General features: G+C 43.1%; 1 protein-coding gene across 1 annotated transcript in view; it reads right to left on the minus strand.

The window, feature by feature from the left end:
* TMEM132C (transmembrane protein 132C) overlaps positions 1 to 16,002 on the minus strand; it is a 534,075-nt gene extending 518,073 nt beyond the window's left edge. Inside the window, exon 1 of the mRNA XM_021004376.1 lies at positions 15,414 to 16,002. Coding sequence (XP_020860035.1) covers positions 15,414 to 15,498 — 85 coding nt within the window. The 5' untranslated portion in view covers positions 15,499 to 16,002. The remainder of the gene's footprint in view (positions 1 to 15,413) is intronic.
* Positions 16,003 to 16,590: the final 588 nt, after the last annotated feature.

Below are 16,590 nucleotides of genomic sequence, written 5' to 3' on the forward strand. Positions count from 1 at the left end.
TGTTTAACAAATTGTTCTCCAAAAAAAAAAAAAAATATGTATATATATATATATAGCCATGGCATACTTTAAAACTAAATCTTCATTAACATTTCATTAATCATGTTCTTGAGTCTAGGCAGTCAACAAAACAATCAATCAATTGACATTTATTAAGTGCTTACTATGTTCTAGGCACTGGGCTAAGCCTTGATTAGGCACCTTGGTCAATTTCTGAGGTGCAAATGCTTGCACCAAAAAATTTAGCAATCAATTTTCTATATAAGCTGGCTCCAGCCCACTTCCCTAGGTGTAACCTTGTGCAAGACACTTCATCTTCATTTGAGAGCATAGCAAAAGGAGGCTCAAAGAGATGAAGGCTAAAGGTCTATCATTCTCTATTTTGAGTGGCCTCACATAACCCTCATCTCCAACTGCCTATTGGCCCTTTTAAACTTAAGCTCCTGCTATCACCTCACACTCAGCTTGCTCAGAACAAAATTTGTCATCTGTACCCATCCAATATATTTCTCTTTCTAATTCTTCCATGTCAAAGGCTTCACCAGCTTTGGAGTCATCCAATTTAGCAATCTAGGAGTGATATTCAATTCTGAATTCTCACTCACTGAGCTCCCTCTAACCCCCCCCCCCAATATTTCAATCAATCAGATTAGGTAGAGGAAGCATGGTGCACTGTAAGGGGCTTGGGAGGTACCAGACAGGGGTTCATAGTGCTGACACGTCATGTCTTTGTCAATTCAACAACCATTCATTCAGCATATGCCAGGAAGTGTCCTAAGTGCTGGGTATACAAAGAAAGGCTCAAGGAAGTCTCAAGTCTAACGGATGGATCTTATGCAAATCACTTTACCTCTGGAGCTCACTACCTCCATCTGTATAAAATAAGGGGGTTGGATATGATCACCTCTAAGTCTCTGTTCAGTGTCAAATTTATAAGTAAGTTGATGCATTGCCATCATAATAGTTCTCACATTCATTCACTCCTCTCCATGGACACAGCCATCACCCTCAGTTAGACCTTCATGACTTCTTGCCTTGACTATTTCAATCACCTCCTAATTGGTCTCCCTGCTTCAAATCTCTGTCCTTTCCAGAACATCTTCCACACAGCTGCCAAACTGATATTTCTAGATCAGAGATCTGTCTGATTATGTTATTCCTCTACTCAAAAGCCTCCAATGGCTCTGCATGCTTTTAAACCATTATACAAGCTCTTCTGTCTGGCTTTACCAGCCCTTCACAACATGAGTTCAGTTTACCTGTCCAAGATCATTAAATGTTACTCCTATTAATATACTTCATATTCTTATTCATTCATTCAATTATTTATTTTTTTTTAAGAATCTACTTGCAACATGGGGCAGCTAGGTGGTGCCACAGTGGATAGATAGAGTGTCAGGCCTGGAGTTAGGAAGACCCATCTTCCTGAGTTCAAATCTGGCCTCAGACCCTTACTAGCTGCGTGATCCTGGACAATCACTTGACCCTGTTGGTTTCAGTTTCCTCAATGTAAAAATGAGCTGGAGAAGGAAATGACAAACCATTCCAGTGTTTCTGCCAAGAAAACCCTAAATGAGGTTATGAAGAATCACACAGGACTGAACAACAACACTTGCTATACAGGAATATACAGGAGGATGTACACATGTTGTAAAGAAGGAAGGAAACATTTATTAAGTGCCTACTACATTCCATGAACTGCTCTAAGCACTTTACAATTATTATCTCATTTAATCCTTAATACAACTCTAGGAGGTAGGTGCCTAGAAACACTTGCTGATGGAATGTTTGATTGGACCAACAATCTCAGGCAAAGAATTTAGTACTTAGGACTAAGCAGCAAATGAAAAATATATGAAAGTCAGTAATGTGAATTGTTCATAGGCATTACTTATGTTGTTTATGGCTACATAGGTATTACTTATATATATGGCATCTCAAAGGTCTTAGTGCCATTTTAAGCTCTAAAGGCTTAATAATTAAGCTATTAAGGCTTAAAACAACCTCTGCCCTGTATGTAAATATATAGATGTACATACATACATATACATTTGTAGATATACATAAAGATCAATATATGTATATATACATATACATATATACACACATATACACACACATATACATATGTGTATATATGCATATATATAAATATATGTGTGTATGTATGTGTGTATATATGTATATGTGTGTGTAGATATGTATATGTGTGTGTATATATAGATTTAGATATAGATATAGATATAGATATAGATATAGATATAGATATAGATATAGATATAGATATAGATATAGATGATATAGATATATAGATATATATCACCTGTAGAGGTAACATGACATAATAGGCAGGGCATTAGGTGTGAAATTAGGGAAGGCTGGGTTCAAATCCTCCCATTGGAGGACTTACCAACTGTGGAACTGGGAGCAAGTCATTTAGTCCCTGTAAGCTCCAAAAGACTCATGAAGAATTGGAATTATAGGTAGGTTGTATCTGCATTGGCGGATAGAGTTCCCATAGGAACAATATCATAGTTTCGGAAAAAAGAGTATTTTGCAGATCTGTTTAAACTCAGTGAACTTCTACCTTCATATTCTATTATGGGCTCTAGAAGGTCTTGTCTTTTCTTGGGCTTTTAGATGAAAGCTCAAACAGTAGCTATAGAAATTTTTCTGGCAGCTTGATTGTGAAACAGACAGTGTCTATCTTTCTGCTATCCGTGTACTTCAGGAATGAGAGATTAAGGCATTTTGGAGGAAAAAAACAAAGACACACACACACACACACGACTGTTCAAGAGACAGGAATGGCTTCAGTTCAGTTTAAAAAACATTTATTTCTTCAGCTCCTACCCTGTGCAAGGTACCATGCTAGTGGCCAAGATACAAAGGCAAAAGCAAAACATCCCCTGCCCTCATATTTTCCTGGGTGTGTGTGTGGGGGGGAGGAGTGGGAGATATACAGAAGTAGTTGAATACAAAATATATGTAAATAAATTAATAGAATTCTAGATCAAGAGCCAGAAGGGACCTTGGGAGCCATTTAATCCAATTGCCTCATTTTACAGATGAGGAAACTGTACCAAATATAGAATAAGTTACATATGTGAGGCCATCCAGGTAACAAGGGGCAGAGACAGTATTTGAATTCAGTTCCCATGACTCCAAAATCAGTTCTCTTTCTACAGTATCAAAAAAATACTTTATCATACCATACCATACCATATGTAGCATGATACGATACAATATAACACAAATGATATAATGTGATATAATATAACAACATAATGTACTGTAATTATAACAAGGTATGATTGATTTCTAAAGCACTTCAAGGTTTGCCAAGTATTTTATCTCATTTTATCCTCACAATAACCCTGGGAGGTAAGTGCTACCATTCTCCTTATTTTACAGATGAGGAAACTGAGGCAGACAGAAGTTTTGGTGACTTGTTTAGGGTCATTTGGTAATTATGTGTCTGAGGCTGGATTTGAAATCAGGTATTCCTGACTTTAGGTCTAGCACTCAAAACACTGTCACCTAGCCATCAATAACAATAGATATGATTTACACTATACTTTAAAGTTTGCAAAGCACCTTACAAATATTATCTCATTTGATCCTCATAATAACTCTGGTAGGCAGGTGCTATTATTATCCTTATTTTGCATGTGAGGAATTTGAAGAAGATAAGGGTTAAGTGACTTGCCCAGGGTTATACAGCTAGTAAGTATCTAAAGCAGGATTTGAACTCAGGTCTTCAAGATTCCTATGTCCAGTGCTCTATCCTCTGAGCCAACCTATGTGAGTGTCATGTATAGGGAATAGAAGAAGTGCTAGTTTGTCTGGAATAGAGAGTGCTTGAAAGGGAGTAATATGACAAGTGCCAGATAGGTAGGCAAGAACCAGATTGTGAAAAGCTTTGATTGTCAAGACTAAGGATTTTGTATTTCCTCCCAGAAGCAATAGGGAGCCACTGAAGATTTATAGGTAGAAGGAATGAATGATATAGTTAGATCTGTGTTTTAAGAAAATCAATTAGTCAACTCTCTGAAAGATGGATTGGAAAGGAAAGCATTTAGACACTGCGAGACAAATTAGAAAGCTGCTGCAATAGTTCAGGCAAGGGATGATCAATCAATTAATTGATCTACCAGCATTTATTTATTGCCCACTATGTCCCAGCTGCTGGGCCAGCCACTGGGGATACAAACACCAGAGTTAGCACCTGCCATAAAGGAACTTACATTGCCAGACTAGAGTTAGGTTGCAGCTAAGTGGGTCCATGGGTAAAGTACTGGACAAGGAGTTAGGAAGACCTGAGTTCTAATTCTGCCTCAGACACTGACAAGTCATTTCACCTTTGTTTGCCTCAGTTTCCTCATCTATAAAGTGACATGTGTCTCAGAAGATTGTTAGGATCAAATGACATACTGTGTAAAGTGCTTTTCAAGCCTTAAAGTGCTTTATAAATATTGGTGATTATTAGTTTTCATTATGATTACATACTGAGTCTCTACTCACTAATATCTACTAAAATAGTTAATTAATAAAATAATGAATAATTAATAAAATAGACAGGAGACAGAAGAGATTATAGAATGATAGAGTTAGAGCTGGAATGTACTGTCAAGATTACTTAGTCCAGGGACAGCTAGGTGGCACAGTGGATAGAATACTGTCCCTGGAGTCAGGAGGACCTGAGTTCAAATTTGGCCTCAGACACTTACTAGCTATGTGACCCTGAGCAAGTCACATAATCCCAGTTGACTCCAAAAAAAGAAAAAAATATATATCTAGTTCTATCCCTTTATTTTGCAAATGAGGAAACTGAAACCTAGACAGGGAAAGTGACTTTGAGTAAGGTCACACAGCTAGAAATTGGCAAAACTAGATGTTATTGACTTTGGCAACATAGCTGCTAAAATGTTATACCAAACTGTAATAGGCATGGAAGAAGTCAACTTTAGGCCAGTGTCCAGATAAATGGGGAAGGAGGGAAGGAAGAGGGTGAGGAGGGATTTAGAGAAGTAGCTCCCACCCCAAATAATTGATTTCCAAATAAATGCCTTTATTCCATTGACATGTGCTGGGTGTGAGGGCAAAGGACTGCCAACCAAAGCATGTTCCACTAAATGGAAAAGTCCTTATTAAATGAGAGCTAGGACAAGACCACGGGAACAGTATTTTATTAATAGGCCATAAGCACAATGGATGAATACTGTTTGAATTTTCAGGAAAATGAGAAGAGACGCATTTCTGGGTCAGTTCACTACTTACAGTTGAAAAGAGGAAAGAAAGGGGAGGCGAATGGTGACCTGGGGCCATGTGCTGACCCAAAAGATTTATACAAGTAGATGAAGAGAGAACATTTCCACTTAGCAAATGGGAGAGACATAAAGAGAGCTGGAGCAGAGTTATTTCCCAAGCTGGCTGTTCCCCCAAGGCCTTCTTACCTCATAAATAAAGATACTACAAAGAGAAGAACACTGAATGTGGCCCTACGGTCCTCATGCAATGGGGTCTCAAGGGGCGCTAGAGCCTCAAGCTAAATACCAGAAAGTTCAGCTCAGAGCAGCTCAGAAAGACAGTCTGATGTTCTAGGTCAAACCAAGAAGGTGATGGCAATGACTGGCTATCAATAAATCCATATCAAAGGAGTTGATCAGTTATAGAATCATAGGATTTTAGACTTGGAAGGGATCAGAGAGGCCACTGAGTTGAACCCATATGAGAAAGGAATCCTGACTCTAAGAAAACAGACCAGCTGTTGCCCAGCCTCTTCTAGGAGGCCTCCAATAAGGGATTGGAGGATCCAGAAGATACCTTAGAGGCCACTGAAACCAACCTTGGCTCCCCATTTTACAGAGGAGCAAACTGAGGCTTAGCTAGTATCAAAGGGAGGATTTGAACCCAAGTCTTCCTGGTTTCAAGTTGAGCATGCTATCCTCTATGTCATGCCCAGCCCCTCAAGAGGCACCCCATTCTGCTAGGAAAAAAAAAAAGCTCTACTGCTTTCTGCCCCACCGACATCAACTTTAAACAATGACAATAACAGAGGATATTTACTTGGAAATTTCAGGATGGCCAGGTGCTCTCTATTTATCATCTCATTTGATTCTCAGAACTGTTAGGTGGGTATAATTATTATCCTCATTTAACAGATGAGGGTGCCAAAGCTGAGTCAGGTTAAGTGACCTGCCCAGGATCCTATAGTTACTGTTGTCTGAGGGTGGGATTCCATGTCAGGTTTTCCTGATTCCAAGTCCCAAACTCTCTCCTTTATACCAAACTACCTCTTTAGCTAGATGACCCAGGTTCAAGACCACAGGCTCCTAATATCCCATATCTGACAATTAGTACCTGTGTGACCTTGGCCATGTCCCTTAACATCCCTGCCCCTTCCTTTGCTAACTGATGAAATGAGAGGGGTCAGACTTGATGGCCTTTGAGGTCCTTTCCAGCTTCTGCTTCAGTGACTCCAGGATTTTTTCCCACTGATTAGTATTCCCAGTTTGAAACCAAATAGAACAATTCTGATCTCTCTCCTTGGTAGTCCTTCAAATTCTTGAAAACTGCTCTTATATCCAGCCCTCCCCATCAATTTTCTTATTTTCAATCTAAACTTTCGAAATTCCTTCAATCAACTCTCACATGGCACAGACTTATGGCTTTTCCACGTACCAGTTGACCACCTACGTACATCGTCCAGATTATGTGGCACAATAGATAGAGCCAGGCTTAGAGTTCTGACCTGAGTTCAAATCTTACATCAGACATTTATGAGCTTTGTGACCCTAGGCAAGTCACTTAACTGAGGCATACAGCAGTCTTAGTTTCCTCATGTGTAAAATGGGAATAATAAATGCACTTACCCCAGGGTTGTTGTGAGGGTCAAACAAAATAATTATAAAGCACTTAGCATATAGTGCCTGTTACAAAGTCAGTGCTATATAAATGTTAGCTGCTACTACTACTACTACTACTACCACCACCACCACCACCACCACCACCACCACTACCACTACTACTACTACCACCACCACAACCACCACCAGTACTACCACCACCACAACCACCACCACTACTACCACTACTACTACTACTACTACTACTACCACTACTACTACCACCACCACCACTACTACCACCACCACTACTACTACTACTACCACCACCACTAGTACTACCACCACCACTACTACTACTACTATACTGCAGCACCCAGAAATGAACATAATACTCCAGATATAATATGATCAGCCTTGAGAACAGTAATTAATGAACAGACAGGAACACTTGGAGTTGATACACCAACAAGGCGGAAAGGTGGGGATGGTGAGTAAGGTAGTTTGCAGAGGCAAGAGAAGAGTCTGGTTATTTCCCTACTCCTTGGGCTCTCTCACTGTTCCTCCTGTGAGGCTCAGCAATTGTCACATGGAAGCCCCTGGATCATAATAAGATTCTGGCGCATCTGGTTCCTCTGCAAGGACAGGGCATGACTTGCCAATTAAGAAATTAACTGGTCAAATTTATACAGCAACTGTCGGGTAGAGCTGAGTAGAGATGGGTGTTTGGGGGGACATAAAGTCTGAATGATGGAGAGAGCTCTAAGTGCAGAGAGGAGTCAAAAATCTCTTGAGGATGCCCATAAGAAAAGGACGCATTTTCCAGCTTTTCAATCCTGGGGAAAATGTAACCATCACCTTCTGCATTGGGAGATGGATGAATATGCCCACACGTCTTCCACAGGGTCTTATCACATAAGCCAGAAAGCATCCTCTCTCTTCCCCCACCCAACTTGAGGAATAATGGGCATGTTCTTACTACATCACACAGGCCAGTGGAGCAGAAACCAATTTCCAGTTTTTCAGAGATATTTGGGGCATTCATACATGGAGACTTGGCAATAAACTTAAGAGGGGGGAAATCCTAGACTTTAAACCTGAAAGGCACCTTACAGGTCATTGGGGCCAACTTCTTCATTTTATAAAAAGCAGAGCTGAGACCCAGAGTGACTGAGTCACTTACCCAAGGTTCCACAGAGGCAATACTGGGATTTGCACTCTGGGTCTCTGTCTCCAAATTCAGGTCATTTTCTGCATAACCGTGTTGTTTCCTCCCTGTCACCAGTCACAAGTCAGATAAGAACAAAGGGGGAACAAGGATTGCAAGACTTCCTAGGCAATGCTTGTGATTCAACTGGGGACAAAACCATGTATTTCCAGTACTATAGCCTTTATGGGATTAGTGAATTTTTTAATTTAATTTTGACTTGAAGCCAACATAAGAATGAACCTCAAAGTCAATACAATCTCTTTCTCTCTCTCCCAGCCTTCCCTCTTTTCCTTTGTCTCTCCCCCCCCTTATCATGCCCTTTCCACCATCCCCTTTCCCCCTCTGCTCTCTCTTTCTCTCTCTCTCCCCTCTTCCTCCATCCCTTTCCTCTCTCTCCCTCTTATCTCTTCTCTACTCTCCCTTTCTCCTCCCCTCACACTCTCCCATTTCCTATCTTCTCTCCCTCTTCCCTTTTTGGTTGCTTCCTACTTTCCCCTCTCTCCTTCTCTTCCTCCCCTTCCTCCCTTCCTCCTCCTTCCCTTGGCCTTTTCACTCTCCTTCACTTCATCTTTCTCTGCCTGACTCCCTCTTCCCCTTCCTTTTTTCTCTTCCTTCTCCCTTTCTTCTGTCTCCCTCTCCCTTTCCCCCTCCCTTTCTCCTTCCTCTTCCTCCTTCCTTTCTTTTTCCTCCCTCCATCCTTCTCTGTCTGACCCTCTCCCTCTCTCTCTTTTCCTCCTTTTCTTCTTTCTCCTCTTTTCCCTTTTTTTCTTCCTTTCTGCTCAATTCTCCACCTCCTCATCTCCCTCCTGCCATGATAAGTCACTGAGTTTATTTTGAGAATACAAGAATCCTTTATTGCTACAAAACTCATCCCTAAAAATTACATTAACCAACCACCATGAACAAAATTGGTTAGTGTTATATTCCTGTTCATACATCTCCTCCAGTCTACAGAGAGAGCACAAGGAAACACTGAGAAAAGTAAACATTATAATTAAGGGCCAGAGGGACTGATTCAGGATGAAAGATTAGAAGTACTAAATATATAAACTTGGGCAACATTTTCACCAAGGAGGGATAGGATAACTGTTTTTTAAGTCTCTCAGGAATCTAAGAACCCAATGAGAGATAGGGGGAGTTAAAGGCGAGACCAAGAACATTGTGAAATTGGGCAAAGGGGAATTAAGATTAAACTCTTTTTAAAAGCATGAGATGTCAATTCTTTGGTTTGGTGCCCCAAGAAGGCCTCAGGCCTACACCAACATTTCTCATTTGCTAATCTTCTTCATAACATTTGCCCATTTCTTTAACTAACCCTTAGACTGGATCTTTCCCCGGGGTATCGATTAATTTCTGTTCCGGTCATCGCACAATTTTATTGTGTAACTTTTCTTCTCTGTGGTCTCTCATGCCTTAGTGGCTGTCTCTCCTGAGAGCTCAGGATGCCTTGGCACATGGACTATGGTGGGGGAGAGAGATTAGTCACATCATTTTCTATAGATAAATCATGAACTTTTAGGTCAAGTTTCTATTTTCTCTGGTCTTCTGGTCACCTTCAACAAGTATGGCTTCTCTTTTTTTTGGGGGGGGGAGGATGTAAGGGGAATAGGGGAGAGAGAAGTGTTGTCTCCTCCCTCCCTCCCCCTTTTCCTTCCCTCTCCCTTCCCCTCCCCTTCAACTATGCACTTGAGAGTTCATTTATTACTGATAAAGAACAGGCATACATGGTGATGGACAGAAATACGCAGTCTTAAAAACTTGAGAGGGAGGGATATCATTGATCTGGATACTAATGATTAGAAATGTTTGCTCTGTCTGGCCATTTGTATTACCTATCAAAAATTTATTTTGATTGTTTTATATTTTCTTGAATATATTTTTGCTTTTATATCACCTTCATTTCTGAATGTCCCCCCTTCAGAGCCTTCCTTTGTAAAAAATAATAAAAAAAAAAAGAGAGGAATAAAAGGCAGTTCTGCAAAACTAATTAACCCATTTACTGCCTATCTTATGTTGGGAAGTCATTTAATCTACAAATTGGGCATGGGGGAGGGGAAAGTTAGACTAAAAGTTTACTGAGTTCCCTTATGGCTCTAAATCTATGATGCTATGATCAGCCAATAGTATTTGCAGTATTTCATACCCATAATCACCTATCTCTTATAAAGAAGAAAGGGAGATTCATTTTTCCCCTCACTCTTCCCATATGTTCTATCTGTCTATTTATCATCTATCTATCTATCTATCTATCTATCTATCTATCTATCTATCTATCTATCTGTCTGTCTGTCTGTCTGTCTGTCTGTCTGTCTGTCTGTCTGTCTGTCTGTCTATATCTATCTATCTATCTATCTATCTATCTGTCTGTCTGTCTGTCTATCTATCTATCTATCTATCTATCTATCTATCTATCTATCTGTCTGTCTATCTATCTATTTATCTGTCTATCTATCTAGTAAATGGATGAACAAATAATAATAATAACTAGCATTTATAAAACACTTTAAGATTAGCAAAACACTTTACAAATATTGTCTTGCTAGATCCTCACAACAACCCTGGGAGAATGATTAGGCATTGATTAGGCATTCTGGGAAGACTGCAGAGTAGGTCAGTAATTTCCAGGCTCTCCAAATTTCCTCCACAAGCAGATGGAAAATCACCACAAAATAAATGCAGAAAAGCAAAAATAAAGGGGTAAAGCAGTTGTCCTCCCAAGGCAACTTGAGAGGACTTCAGAAATGAGAAGGCCTCCAGGGGTTGAGGTAAAGGGTTAACTGAATTAGCAAACAGCAGAACAGGAGCTCTTATTGTCCCCATTTTGCAGATGAGGAAACTGAGGCAGGCATAGGTTAAGTGACTTGCCCAGGGTCACACAGATAATAAGCATCTCAGGCCAAATTTACACTAAGATCCTCCTGACTCCAGGCCCACTGCGACACCTAGCTGCCTTGTGAAATCAAGTGAAAGAATCATTTCTTAGCAACTGAATAGGAACAAAAATTCTCTTGTACACGGCTGTGGGAGGTGGGGGAATTGTAGCCAACTTAATGGAATGCACTGTATTCAAACACCTTAAACTCAATCATTGACATACATACAACTAAAATCAGCTATCTGCAAGCTATTTAAGTAAAAACCATTCCTATTAGCCATTGATGCATGTCCAAAGAATCTCTGCTTAACACCACTTTGAGAGCTAATTTCTATGGCTTTGCCTTATCTGTATAATATGTACTTGAGAGTAATAAAACTACAGTGCATAAAAAAAATATCGTATAAGTCATATACCCCATTAAGTCTAACTAGCTACCAACTACTGGCTTCCCTCCTGATCAGTCCACATTAGTGAGGTTTGCCTATAACCAGCAAAGAAAACGTCTTTTAAAGTCAGCTCTCAATTGTTAGTGTCATGGGGGATGGAGAGAGAGAGCACAGATAAATGAAATCCACAGATAATACCAAATCCTTGGTTTAAGGAAGAATTTTAATCTCCTTTGCCCAGGACTGCTAAGAACAAAATCAATTCATGTGAGTGTCTCCTTTCCCCAATTCCAACTACACTCAGTAGAGCTGCCAATGAGGGGTGAGATGCCCCAGAGCATGTGGTGGAGCCAAGGCTCTGGATAATTGACTGAATGGGTAGCACACCTCTGAATAACTGAGAAGCTTGGGTATTTCAAAGTCAGCTGTGGAATCTGGAACCCAGCATGGGATCATTCCTTGAGAAAAATGGTATTTTCTATCACAGGCAGCAGGGGCTCTCATTCTTTGGCATCAAGGCTTGAGGAGTGGGAAGGTGTTACCAAGTCTCCTCCCACCTGCCTGGTGCCTTGCTCCAGGGAGCTGCTTATCCTCACTATCTGCTTAACACCCCGCTGTTCTCTTCTGACTTTCCCAGAGGCTTTAGGGATTTGCTCCGCAGTGGTTATCAGCGTTCCAACACTCGAAAGGGTAGAGTGGAAAGAATGCTGGATTTGGAACCAGTGAGCCTGGTTTTGAATCTTGGTTTCCAAAATCCACTTATTTTACTTGTGTGACCTTGGGTATGTCACTTCATTTGTCTTGGCCTCAGTTTCCTCATCTGAAAAAATGAGGGAGCTGGAGTAAGGTAGACTCCACAGTCTTTTCTAGTTCTTTATCCATGATCCTATGACCTAAAGATTCAAATCCTAGTTTTATCTGTGTGACCTAGGGCAAATCATTTCGTTTATCTGGGTCTCAGATTCCTCATTTGTAAGATGAGGGTATCAAACTAGATGACTGGTAAGTCCTCTTCCAACTCTAAATCTATGATCTTGTGATTCTGTGACCTCTGGTCTAAACTTTCCTGAGTCTGGATGTACCTGAAATCCATCATGTCCCCCTCCCCAATTTCAGGTGAGAGAAGACAAACTATTGACTCCTGCCTCAAAGGGACCAGATCTCCCCTACTTACTCTCATATCATAAGGTTCAAGAAAGATCCACTACTTGAAATGTCCTTCCTTTTTCTGGATCCTTCTTATAACAGTTAAGTCTATTTCAAGCAGTGACGTGCTGCAAAGTCTCCAGATCGGCAGTCAAAAATAAACACACAATTGGTATTAAAAATTGATACAGCGGTTTCAAGGATTCCAGAGACCTGCGCTTCATTCTTGGAAGGGAAAAAAAAAAAGCGAAAAAAAAAACCCCAAAACCAAACAAACTGTTCTTTTAAAGGGAGAATAAAACAAGACAAAGGTCTAAAAACTTTCCCTTTCTACAAGATACCTTAGATTAGGTTAGGGGATGGTTATTTTCCGCCCTCTCCCCAACCCTTGGGAGATTATCTGCCCCTTCCTTTTTTCCAGACCCTAAAAAGAGAGAAACTCTCTTTATCATCATTGTAAAGGGTTTAGACAGAGACTAGAAAACAGGCTAAAGAATACAGGCTAAAGGGTACACTTCTCTTAGGGTATGGCTGTTCTATTTACCTAGCCTCAACATTCTGCTGCCCCCTAAAGTTGCCCACCCATTCTCCTGAGCCCATGGTAAAAAGGACGCAGATTTTGTCTGACCCCGCAAACATGATCAGACCAAAAGTGTTCTGCCAAGTCAAAAATCTATAAAATAAAAGCAAATAAGCAAACCAATGATTCTGCCATTTCATATCTATAAAAGCCCTTTAGACATTGCAAAGCTCCCTCTTGATTCATCACCTCATTTGGTTCTCATAACAGACCAGTGAGAATAGAGCATAAAAAAGGGTATTGTGATGATCCATATTTTGAATTACAAAAACAATGCCACCTTCTATTTTCCTGGCATCCTAACTTGGGCTTCTCTCTCTCCTTTCTTATTTTATCTTCCCAATGGACCTGTGGAATAGGTAGAGGACAGATTGATTTTTAAAAAGGACACTGAGGGCCAGGGAAATGAATTGCCTAGGGTCACACAGCTGGTGGCTTCGGGACCAGAATCCAAGCATCCTAACTCCTGGTTCAAGCCTCTTCTTTCTAGAAGCCCCCAAAAAGAAGGGGGGAGGATTTTTCCCCTGGGGAAAGACCTATTGCCTGGAACTCCGAATGGCTGGTTTTTCTATCTGAATACAAGTGGTTAGAGTTAACAGTATTGTGACCAGAACGGATTTTCTCTCCACTGTAGCTGACTAAGGGAAGACTGGCACAACAGCATGCCTGAGCCTACAGCCCCACCAAATGTGGATTTTCCTGGAATTTCACACTGTGAATAATGACTTTTGAAAAGCAAATGCAACTTTTTAACATCAATTGGCAAGATGTCACTACCAATGCACTTCCAGCTTAAACTTGAAAAGCTTTGGGGGGAAAGAGGCAGGAGAGAGTCAGTGATTTTCATCTAGTTGGACTTCAGCTGTGAAGGACTATGCCCAGTACCCAGGAGCTAGAGGAAAAACATCTCCCAGGGAGAGAGCAAAATAGGAGGCTTGTAAAACACCTTGGTTGATAAGTTTAACTAACTGGCGGCCTTTTCATGCACCCAGAATGGAATTGCAAAGCCCTGGGCTCACAAACACTGAACTGGGCAGGAAACTAATATTTTACCCTTTTATTCTCAATGACCCTCCCTCTGAGGCTCCCGACAGCTGCTGCTGGTCTTGGCTGTCCTTGGCACCGATGCCATCTTCTCTTCAGCACACCCTAGCCAATGATGAGCCCTGCTCTTGACAATGCCCGGTTGTTTCCAGTGTCTCTTCTGTTTCTCTCGAATCCTTCTCAATATCAATATCACCCAGCTCTATAAGATCTCAGCATCCTTCCTCTCTCATCTTCCTAGGCCCCATAATTCCTCTAGAAGCAACTCCTGGGCAGACTAAGATAGCCGTCCAATACCAGAGCCCCCTCCTTCAATTTTCAGTAGCTTTTCAAGACAAGCATCATCCTCCCCATACCCCACCCCATACTGAATGTACCCAGTTTTTCATTCCCTACCCTTAACGCCCTGTAGGGAGCTATCCCACGATTTTCTCTTTCAGGTCAGCACCTCCCAACTTCTCAATCAAAAATATGTTCTCACTCTACCCATGTGGGACCAGGATGGCAGTTCTTTTTCCTTCTCCTACTGGGGTCACCTCGTTTCTCCCCTTTCTGTCTCCCTTCCTAGCCTCCCCCTCCCACATCTAGCCTGCCTTGGCTCCTAGAGGGGACCGGAGGGAGGCATGCTGTCTCTCAGGGTTGCAGGGGGGCACAGGAGCTGCATGCTGGCAAAGAAGGCTAGCGGGGGAGTAGTCCGATCAACAATGGACAGTCTTTTTTCCGAGTAAATCCCCCTTACGTCATTCGGACAGCCCCAGGGGGAGAGATGCCAACCAAGGCCTGAAGAAAACCCCAAGGTGTGTGTGTGTGTGTGTGTGTGTGTGTGTGTGTGTGTGTGTGTGTGCACTCGCTCGCTTTTCTGTATGCTTGTGTGTGCTTGGTGGGGGACAGCGGGAGTGAGAGGGCTGGGTGCGGGGAGGGGGTTGTCTAACTTTTTCCTCTAACTGCCAGCCCTTATCTTCCCCGTCTGCCTCCAAATCTCGCCACCTGCAGATGAGCTTCTCTGGCCCCTCAAGTCCCTGAAAAAGACGCTTGGACATCACCTGTTCAAAATGTCCTCTGGGGCCCCTCGACGTGGCGGTCGGTTGTGGATTCAGAGGAGCTAGGGCTGCGGCTTTGGGCAGCTCACCTGTCCATCAAACTCATGGACTTCAAGAGAAGAAACTTTCTCCTCCCCTCCCGTGCTCTCCACTCCCTCCCCAGATGCTGCCAAGGACCTCATTACTCCAGGTCAGCCCTCTAGACTCTGGTTCTAGAGTCCCCAAGAAAGAGGGGACAAAAAGGAAAGGCGGGGGCCCGGAGGCACAGGTGGCCGGCTTACCTTTGTAAAGCAGTGCTCCAAGCACCAGGCTGAGTGCCCCGCATAGCTGCCCGCCAGGCCCGGGGGCTGCCCCCTCGGTGCCCATGGTGCAGGCAAAGGCTGTGGCCCCGGCTCCGGCTCTGGCTTCGATCCCTCTGGAGCTTTGGTTATCAAGGGCTCACACGCTTCTCGCCGCCGCCGCAGCCTCTCTCCTCCGGGCGCTACCCCTGCCCGCAGCCCTATCTGGGCGCTGCATCGTAGCTGTGCGCCCCTCCAGGGGACTGCAGGCGGGCACCGTCAGTGGCCGGCGGGGCTCCGCGACATGGCCCGCCGGTCTCCTGGAACTGGGCGCGCTGAGCGCGAGCTGTCCCTGACACGCCGTGCCAGGAGCTAGCCGTGCGTCCCAACCACCGTCTCTGTAGCTGTCCCCTGCAGCCGGTGCCCGCTGTCCGGTGCCCGCGGGCCCGCAGCGCTGCCTCCTCTCTTCACCTCCTTCTCCTTTCCCTCCTCTTCTTCCTGCGCTCTCAGCTCTAGCTCCGGCTCCTGCTCCGGCTCTGAGAACTTTTCTCTCACAGCATCCTAAGCTGAGGCTGCCTCAGACTCTGCTTCCCCCAGCCCCGCCTCCGCCTCCGCCTCCGCCTCCGCCTCCTATTCAGTCACTGCCCCCTCCTCTCCCGTCCCCTCCCATTTCTCTCCTCTCCCCCAGGACTGCCAGAGCCCAGTCTGAGAAGATGGGAGGCCGAGTTAGAGGAGGTATCAGAGGGGCCGAGGGAGATGGGGAAGGGAGGGGATAGTAATAACGTTGAGTGAAGGGAAAATGCAGAGAGGGGGAGGGGGGGAAGATGAGGAGACAGAGGAAAGGGGAAGATGAAAAAAAAAAGGAGGTCTAGTGAGAAGAGGGAAGGAGATGGGGAGGGAAGATAAGGACAGAGGAGGCTGTAGGGGGGAAGGAGGGGAGAGAGCAGGGAAGGGGAGACAATAGAGAAAAGAAGGAAACATTTTGATCAGAAAGGAGAGGGGCTCAAGGAATCCTAGCAGAGACCTTATCTGAGGGAGGTTCTGTCAGGAAGGGGATCTTGGGAAAGAATGGGGAAGAGAAGGATCTGACTTTACCATAGCATTAATCTCATTAGGAGGGATAAGTGTTGCAAAGCTATTTGAGGTAGTCCTTCCTTCCTCCTCCTAGCTCACTTGGGAA

Source organism: Phascolarctos cinereus, unplaced genomic scaffold (genome assembly GCF_003287225.1).
Source record: "Phascolarctos cinereus isolate Bilbo 61053 unplaced genomic scaffold, phaCin_HiC Scaffold_4;HRSCAF=312, whole genome shotgun sequence".
Classification (NCBI taxonomy): Eukaryota; Metazoa; Chordata; class Mammalia; order Diprotodontia; family Phascolarctidae; genus Phascolarctos; species Phascolarctos cinereus.